General features: G+C 38.2%; 1 protein-coding gene across 1 annotated transcript in view; it reads left to right on the top strand.

Moving 5' to 3' along the window:
- NDUFA8 (NADH:ubiquinone oxidoreductase subunit A8) overlaps positions 1 to 9046 on the top strand; it is a 23675-nt gene extending 14629 nt beyond the window's left edge. The window contains exons 2-4 of the mRNA XM_004375622.1: positions 1907 to 2070; positions 4932 to 5097; positions 8732 to 9046. Coding sequence (XP_004375679.1) covers positions 1907 to 2070; positions 4932 to 5097; positions 8732 to 8869 — 468 coding nt within the window. The 3' untranslated portion in view covers positions 8870 to 9046. The remainder of the gene's footprint in view (positions 1 to 1906; positions 2071 to 4931; positions 5098 to 8731) is intronic.
- Positions 9047 to 9363: the final 317 nt, after the last annotated feature.

Raw genomic sequence — 9363 nt, 5'->3', positions numbered from 1 at the left:
AGAGCATAATTCTAACTCACAAAAAAAAGACCAGATTTACTGGCCTAAAGGAGACTGGAGAAACCCTGAGAGTATGGCCCCCAGACACCCTTTTAGCTCAATGGTGAAGCTACCTCCGAGGTTCACTGTTCAGCCTGGGAGTGGACAGCCCCATGAAACCAAATGAGACTAACGAAGTACAGAAGTCCGTTGACAAGGGTCAGAAGACAGAAGGGGACAAGGAAGCCGGTGATAGGGAACCCAAGGTTGAGTAAGGGTATTGTTGATGTGTTGTGAGATTGTTAACCATTGTCATAGGGCAACATTTGTAGTAACTGTTAAATGAGAAACTATTTTGTTCTATAAGTCTTCATCCTAAGTGAGAATACCAGCACAATTGGAAGAGCATAGTCAATGTCACTGAACTGTGCCTGTAGAAATTTTTGAAACAGTGTATCTTTGGCTATGTGTATCTTCACCAAAGAAAAAAAAGTTTGAGAAGTTAGAGGGTTAATATGTTGTGGGGTTGTTAACCAGTGTCATAAAACAACATGTGTACTGCTGTTTCATGAGAAATTATTTGTTCTGTAAGCCTTCACCTGAAGTACAATAAAATATTAAAAAAAAAAAAAAAGACCAGACTTGCTCTCCTGACAGAGGCTGGAGAAACCTCGAGAGTATGGGCCCAGGACACCCTTTTAGCTCAGTAATGAAGTCACTCCCGAGGTTCACTTTTCAGTCAAAGATTAGATAGCCCCATAAAACAGAATGAGACTAAAGGGGTATACCAGCCCAGGGGCAAGGACTAGAAGGCAGGAAGGGACAGGAAAGCTGGTAATAGGGATCCCAGGGTCGAGAAGGGAGAATGTTGACATGTCATCGCATTGGTAACCAATGTCACAAAACAATATGTGTACTAATTATTTATTGAGAAGCTAGTTTGTTCTGTAAACCTTCATCTAAAGTACAATAAACAAAACAAAACAAAAAACCCTCCTCCATGAGACAGATTGAAATGGTGTTTGCAAAAATGGTCTCAAACATACCAAAGATTGTGAGGATGGCACAGGACGAGGCAGTGTTTCATTCTTTTATGCAGGGGGTCACCATGAATCACAGCCAACTTAACAGCAACTAACAACGTAATTTTAAAAAATTCACAAATGTTAGTATTTTACTATTAGTAATAACTTGTTGGGCTAGATACTCTTTCTGATCCTATCTAGTCTCTCATCTTTTTTGATTCTGTAGTCCTATGGAAATTTATATATCCTTATTGGTTTTGTTCCTGGAGAGGAGACTCATCAAAATTCCCAGAATTGTTTCCTCCCCCTACATCCCAGAAGTTTCCATTCTCCTTCAGGGCTCCACTCTTTATCATAAAGGTCTAAGGATTCCATTAGGGCTGCCATTTCCTCATCTCTAAAATGGGGATAGTAGTATCAATTTGGAGTCCCCAGTGGTGCAAACAGTTAATGTGCTCAGCTGCTAACCAAAAAGTTGGTAGTTCAAGTCTACCCAGAGGTGCCTTGGAAGAAAGTCTGGTGATCTACTTCTAAAAAATTAGCCACTGAAAACCCTATAGAGTACCATTCTACTCTGGCGCACATAGGGTTGCCATGAGTCGGAATAGACTTGATGGCAACTGGTTTTGTTTTTTGGTTTTGTTTTTTTGGTTTTAATATCAATTTAATGAGATTATTGTGAAGATAAAGTAAATACTATATGTGAAAGAGGTATGTGATCTCTAAAGCACTGTAGATCATGAAGGATTATTATGGGAGCCCCCTGTCTTTAGTGTTCTTGGTAAAGTCGGAACAGTGCTACCTTTGTGTTCCCTCTGTTTTGACCAACATGAGTGAAGTTAAGGAAGTGATAATCCTGGTTCACAAATATGTGATCTTTCTCGCATTGTTCCTTTTCCCAGGTGAAAGTCAGTTCTTCCGTGCTTAAAGCTGCAGCCCACCACTATGGCGCTCAGTGTGATAAGCCCAACAAGGAGTTCATGCTCTGCCGCTGGGAAGAGAAAGATCCAAGGCGGTGTTTAGAAGAAGGCAAGCTTGTCAACCAGTGTGCTTTGGACTTCTTTAGGTAAAAATCTTTTGACATCGATGCCTATTTGGTTGAAACATCAAGGTGTACTTATCTTAGTGAACATCCAGCTAATTAAATGGAAGGATAATTATAGTGACCAATTTTAGTAGGAAGTGCATAGACTTTGAAATCAGATAGACTAAGGTAAGCATTCGATAAGCAATGTAGTTATTTTTGTTTTAATTTTTATTGTTTGTCTTATTTGGCAAGTTCTTTAATCTCCACGCATCTCAGTTTCCAATATGTAAAATAATATGTATCATATACAGGATTACTGTGAAAAATTTAAAAAGTCACAGTGCTCATTAGCAGGCATCACTAGATTGTTATTATTGTTACTACAGAATACACAATTGTGACAGAAAGAAAATTGTGTTTAAAGCCAAAAGCCAAGTTTTTAGCTAAGCCACTGTGCTTGATACTTTAAGAAAAAAAATTCAAATGAAATAATTATAGGAACAGTGTTTCTACATATTAATCAAAACTATTAAAAGGGACAGAAGCTCAGCTCAAAGGGAATTGGCTCACGTGACTATGAAGTCCAGAAATAGAACTGGCATCAGGCAGGGCTGGATCTAAGAGCTTAGATAACTTCACAACTACTTGGTGTCTTTCTGCCTCTCCTCTTCTCCCCCCATCTCTTAGCTCTGCATTTCTTTGTTGACCTCATTTTCAAAGACACTCTCACTTTGCTGTAGCAAAATGACCAGTAGCCTGGCAAGCTGCTGTTCTAACCTAGCAATCCTAGACAAAGAGTGCCTGCTGGAGTGAGTCTGATTGACCTGGCTAGTTGACTTCATATGCGTATCTTTTAATCGGATGTGTTTCAAGTTATAAAAGGCTCTGGTTGATCAGGCCTGAGGAAGAGTGGAGGGTAGAGTTAGCTTCAAACCACATTGCTAAGAGACAGGGAGGAGTTCTTCCCCAAAGGAAAATTAGAAGGATGTAACAGAAGAATGGAAAGTAACTGCTGGCTAGGCAGAACCCACAGATGTCCACTACAGTGACTACAGAGGAAAAAATCAAATACCTAAGCACATAGATGTTTTCCTTCTTTCTTGCTTCTGCTGTCGTTGTCCACATGCAAACATAATTTTGTGGTTATAGTCATAGAGTATACATTTTAAAATTCATTTTGCATTTGACACTGTTGGGGACATTCTTCCAAGTTACTATATAGTCTTGATGGTCATCATTTTTCATGGCTGTATAATACTCTATCAGTGGATAAACCATAATGTACCTGACCAGTTTTTTACTGTTGTGGATAAGTCTGCAGTGATTACCTTTGTGTGTAGATGTTTTTTGCCTTTTAGTTAATTCCTTAGCATACATTTCCAGCAGTGAGATTATTCTATCAAAGGCTTTGAAAATTATTTATGATTCTTGAACTAGACTGTCTTTTTTTTTTTTTAAAGAGTTGGATCAGTTTATGCTGTCCTAAGCACTGTCTCCTAGTATCATAGCCTTACCAGCATTGCATGTTATTTAAATGTCTGATAGGTACAAAACAGTATTTTATTCTTGCTTGAATATGCATTGATTTGACTGCTAGCGAGGCTGAATGTGTTTATTTTTTAAAAATTTATTTTAGATTGATGTAAGAGTAAAAATCTCTATAACATTTTAACTCAGTTTTATCCATATTGACTTCCATTTCCAGGAATTATCGTTTAAAATAGCATAAGCTAAAATGCAACTTAAATGCTTCTAAAGTGTTTAGTCTTACTCAGTGTCAACTTGTCTGTCTTTTCTTTCTTTTTCACTATGTAATACTCTTTTGAACCTTTTACTTTTTAAAGCAAAGAAAAAGCTGCATTGATGTGATAAGACAGTAACAGAGAGAGAGATTGAAAATGTAGAATGGGACTTTGGCCAATTCACTTACTAGCTCAAGTCTTCAGTACTTTCACCTGTTAAGTGAATTGATTGGCTTCCTTAGACCATCTCTGAGGTTCTTCCTTCGTCAGACATGTTAAATAAGATTTATATGTTGATTGTGCAGCTAGATTGCTGGAGTACTGCAAGCAAGCACTCCCAAGGAGGTGCTCTGAATTTCTTCCACTGACTGCAATATGACTTTCTCATGAAATAATGGTGTTTTATTGAATTTGCATTTTGTTTGATTACTAGCAGGGTTGAGTAGTAAGAGAAGGGACATTTTGCAAAATAACTGAGACCCATTTTACATAAAAGTTACTTTTTCTGTAATAATTTGTGATGGCCACAAAATGAATTATATGCTACCCTGTCTCTTAACAGAGAACACCAAATGTAATTTAACTTTCTTCTTGATGACAAGGATTAAGTCTCTGGTTTTTTGTTTGTTCTGTTCAGTGCATTAGTAGAATGAAATTGAGTTTTTGAGGAGTAGGACAGTTTGGCTGTATATTGAATGACTATAGGATCTTCTGTTTTTTAGTTAATTTATTTGCTTTTTATAATTCTGTCTCTTCTTTTGCCATCATCTGGCACTCCTGACTTCTGTCAGCATGCCCATCTGAGATTGTGCCTCCTTCTCTTCTGAATTCACTGCACTGATAATCTTTAGAATTGGATCTGAAGGAAAGACTAAGTAGACCCCAAATGAAGAGCTCCCCTCTGGGTGAAGTACCTGCACCTTAGGATACAATCTTGGCATTTCTTTTTGTTTTTGCTACACAAAGCAATTAGTTTCTGTTCCTCAGAAAACTTTTTTGTTTACTTAAGTTGTGTTGTAAGTTAGATTATCTGAGTATTTACTCTCCTTCCATTAAAAAAGCAAGGCATTCTATTTGAGATCTGTACCTACTTTTTGTTCAGTTTTCTGCTTGTCAGTGTTTTGCAGTGAGCTACCCTAACCTGGCCCTCTTTTCCAGGCAGATAAAGCGTCACTGTGCGGAGCCTTTTACAGAATATTGGACCTGCATTGATTATTCTAGCCTGCAGTTATTTCGTCACTGTCGCAAACAGCAGGCAAAGTTTGACGAGTGTGTGCTGGACAAACTGGGGTGGGTGCGCCCTGACCTGGGAGAGCTGTCAAAGGTAAAAAAAAAAAAAAAAAAAGGCTTGTTGCGGCGGTCTCACTCTGACTAAGGGCTGAGTGAAGGCAGGAGTTGGTCAGAAAAGAGTCTCTGGGAGCACAGATATGATGTGAGAAATCCAAATTTATCAAACAGGTTAATTAGCAGGTGATTATACACAATCCAGAGGGGGCATTATTTAATAGAAATGTTCCTTTAAATAGATGTTGTAGCATGTGCAGATTTGTTTTTGGTTAATTAGCTAATTAAAGAACAGAAAAGAGTAGAAGAGGATAAACAGAATGTTAGGGGACACTGTCAATTGAAAACATCACTGAGATTATTATGGAATTTAGTACAAAATAGGATCCAGGGTTATGTTAGCTTTTTCAAGAACATACCTAAGATATGTACATATAAAAATAAGTACATGCCTGTAGTTTAAAAAGTGTGTTTTCCTACTCTTTCTTGTATATATCCTCTCTAAGTCATGATACCACCATTTGTTGAAACATCAGAGCTAGAAACCTGAGTGCCTTTGCTCTTCACTCCTCCCTCTTTTCACTCCATAGAATCATCAATTCCTATTGATTAGCATATCCTGGGATATTTTTTAATCCTCTTACTGTCTTCACTGCTGTTATCTTATTTTTACATAGGAATTCTTGACCTGGGCTACATGAACTCCTGGGAGGGGAGGGTGAATCAATTTGGGCTTTAGAAGACAGCTCATCCTTTGAAATTGAAGAGTTTAGGATACCATATTTTCACCACAGGAATGATCTGTGTGGAAAAGAAGTCTTATGCCACTTTCTTTTAAAAAACCTTTCATGCATTCTCTATTGCTTGTAAGATACAGTATCCTCTCCTTATCATGGCATACAAGGCCCTTTATGCTCTGACCCATTCCTACTTCTTGCACCTCAGTGCCCTCTGTTTCCTCTGGGGCAGCCCAGGTAGCAAGGTGTGGAGGAAAAAACTCAGTTTTTAAAGGAGACAGGTAGTCAGTTTGAATCTCGGATCCACTACTTTATTGCTATGGGATCTTGAACAAATTGCTTAATGTTTCCAATCCTACTGCATCTACAAAATGGAGCTTATTTTTCTGTGAGGATCAAGTAAGTGAGCCTATGTGAACATAGTGCCTGGCACATAAGTCCACATAATGTTAGTTCCCTTCCCTTTGTGTATAGCATCTGTGGATAGTTGGGGCATAGGTAGAGGAATGGCTTAGCAATTTTTGTTTTTTTGTATCTGGCATGATTATCTTTTCTTTAGATACCTTCTCTTGCTGCACTTAACAAATTAAATAGTTCATAATTCTAAGTTGGAAAGTAGTGGAACTTACACATTTAACAAAGAAAACTACTTTTTCTCATTTCTGTCTCTCATGAAAGGAGAATAAGAAGTCCTATTACTAAAAAAGCATATTTATTCCTGAATCTTTGTTTTGACACTTTAAAAACTGTAAAATAAAAAAAGTATTGTTGTCTTAACTTTTAACAAAGTTTACTTCTCTAAGAGGATTATCATTATTATTATTATTGTTATTTTTTTATACTTAAATCCAATATCTAAACTCTTTTTAGAAAGGTGATAATCAACTGGATAAAGCCTAGATTTTAGATTTCAGTTTTGGATCTATGCTTCCTCTGGCTGGCTTTTCCTTGCTATATTCCCCTGGTGAATTCCCACTCACTCTTCTAGTCTCAGCTCAAATTTCATGTCCTCTTTGAAGTTTCTGACTTCTCCAGGCAGAATTGCTTTCTCTCACCCATAATCCTGTCATGCTGATAATAATAATATTAAAAATAACTTATGGAACACCTACTATACATCAGGTACTTTGTGTACCATATTCTGTCTCATCCTAATGGAGCTACTAATAGCCCCATTTTATAGATGAGAAGTTAAGGTTAAGTAAGCTGTCCAAGGCCATTTACCTAGTAAACAGTTTGAGTACACAACTCTCTTCCTTTTCTTTTTGGGAGAGGGTGGAGAAGAGGAAGTTGTTTTATTGTTGTTTCTGATTATAAAAGTAATACCTGTCCATTGTGAAAAATTCAGGAAATTCAGAAAAGTATATAGAAGAAAATAAAGATCAGCTTCAGCCAACCACCTAGAGGTAACCACCAGTAATATTTGTGTGCGTATCCATGCCCTTTATGTCCACAATAATTTGTCCTTTAAAGGGGTCCTTTTATTACTTTAAGTACCTTTGAGAAACATCTTTCTAGATTTATTTCAAGATATCTTGAGTTCCTTAAAGGAGCTTTAAATACCAGCTGGAGGCATTTGGAATTACTCTATCAAGCAATAAGGAACCATTAGTGATCTCTAATTACAGCAGAGAGATGAGAAAACTACTTTAAAAACAAAAACTACCTGGACTTGTAGTCAGAAGACTTGTTTCAACTCCAGCCCTGATACTTACCATGTGTACATGAAAACTCTGTTCACAATAAATAGTTTCTGAAATTGTACATCTAAGAAAATTAATCTCATCATACTTTGCAGAGTGGCTTAGAGTTCAGACCACTAGAGTAACAACCAGAAGATTGTTAATACCTATAGTCTTATGTCTTTTCACTTCTCTGGGTCTGTTTCTTCATCTTTAAAAGGAGAACAATTTCTGCTGGGTTCTTGATTAGGATTTTTTGTAACCATCAGGGAATAACATGGGTATAAACATCTTTCCTTTCCCTATTGCCTTAGTCCAGTACTTCACCATCTTGCCTGGCCTATTGGCTCATCTTTTCAATTGTGGTCTTGCCCCTCTGCAGTCTAGCTTCTATGCTTTGCAGTCTGCAGATGTGATGACATTACTTCCTTGCTTCAGTGACACTTGTTACCATCAGGATAAAATTCAAACGTTTTTGCATATCATTCAGTATCCTTCATCATCTAACCAACGCCTACCAGTGGTAGCGTATTACATAAAGGTACAGGCAGATCTGGCTTTGAGTACTAGTTCTGTTATTAGCTAGATGGCCTCAGTGAACCTCTACAAAATGACCTCATGGAAGTATGGGGATGAAATGGAATAATGTGCTCAGCATTGTTTCTACAACAGTCAGTGCTTGGTTAGGTGCTTCATCTCCCGCAGGTCTTCTCTCAGCCTTTGCTTCAGGAATTCTAAAGACACATCTGTCTTCATATATATTGTTTTGTCTGCTTGGATTGCCTTTCCCTCACTAATCTTCCTGGCTAGCTCCTGTTCATCCTTCAAGATTAAGGTAAATGTTACCCTCTCAGAAGTAATCCAAACCGCTCTCCTTCAGGATGGGTTAGGTATGCAGAGTCCTTGCTCCCATAGCACTCAGTCCATGTTTCACGTTTGGTCATTACTAGGTTAGGAAGTCTTGGTTGATATTCTTATCTGTCTCTATTACTAAAGTGGGAGCTGCACCTTGAGGACAAGTGTGTGTCTCATTCCCTCCTATATCCCTTACTTCTACCACGTAGAATGACATAAAGTAGGCTTTCGTAAATGTTTATATAAGGATTAAATGAGTCTAAATGTGATTTGCTGGGGCTTTAAACTAGAGTAGTAGTTGGGGCAGCAGGAGCAGAGAGGAGACCTTAGGAAGCACATTTTGGTCACAGACTACTCCACCTAACTTTCAACTTTGCTACTTTCCTCTTCACCCTCCCAGGTCACCAAAGTGAAAACAAATCGACCTTTACCCGAGAATCCGTATCACTCAAGACCAAGACCAGAGCCCAACCCTGAGATAGAAGGAGATCTGAAGCCTGCCAAACATGGCAGCCGCCTTTTTTTCTGGACCATGTGAAGATGGGTCCGTGGCCCATGCTCAGTCATGCGCCCAGACAACAACTGATGCAAACTCCTGTGCAATTTGCATTGTCCGATAGTGTGTTCTTTCCGGGATCACACACAGAAAAGTTAATTTATGTGACTTGGCAGTTATTCTATACCATTTCCTGGCCATTAAAAATTTTAAAGGAAACAGTTGTATTTTATTATGTTTTATGTAACCTTTTGGCCTTTAAAGATGACTTCCCCTTGCTTTTTCTTGTGATCCTGCCTGTTCCTCTCTCTTTGCTGTAAGGAGGGCTTCATCAGTGTGGCAGGGGGGCCACAGTAGATCATGGAGAAATGACTGTGTAAAGGAAAAGCTTTGTTACCTGAGACAGCTCTTCAGGGCCTATCTGTTCACACATTTTGAAGTCTCAACTTTTTTCCCATCCAACATCTCAGACAAATAGATTTCCCTGAAGATCATACCAAGGGAAGCGTTCAGAATACAAGTGAAGAAGTGTTTGA

The sequence above is a fragment of the Trichechus manatus genome, unplaced genomic scaffold (assembly GCF_000243295.1).
Source record: "Trichechus manatus latirostris isolate Lorelei unplaced genomic scaffold, TriManLat1.0 scaffold00038, whole genome shotgun sequence".
Taxonomy (NCBI): Eukaryota; Metazoa; Chordata; class Mammalia; order Sirenia; family Trichechidae; genus Trichechus; species Trichechus manatus.
Note: the sequence above shows the minus strand (reverse complement) of the source record. Positions and strands in the feature narration are given on the sequence as shown.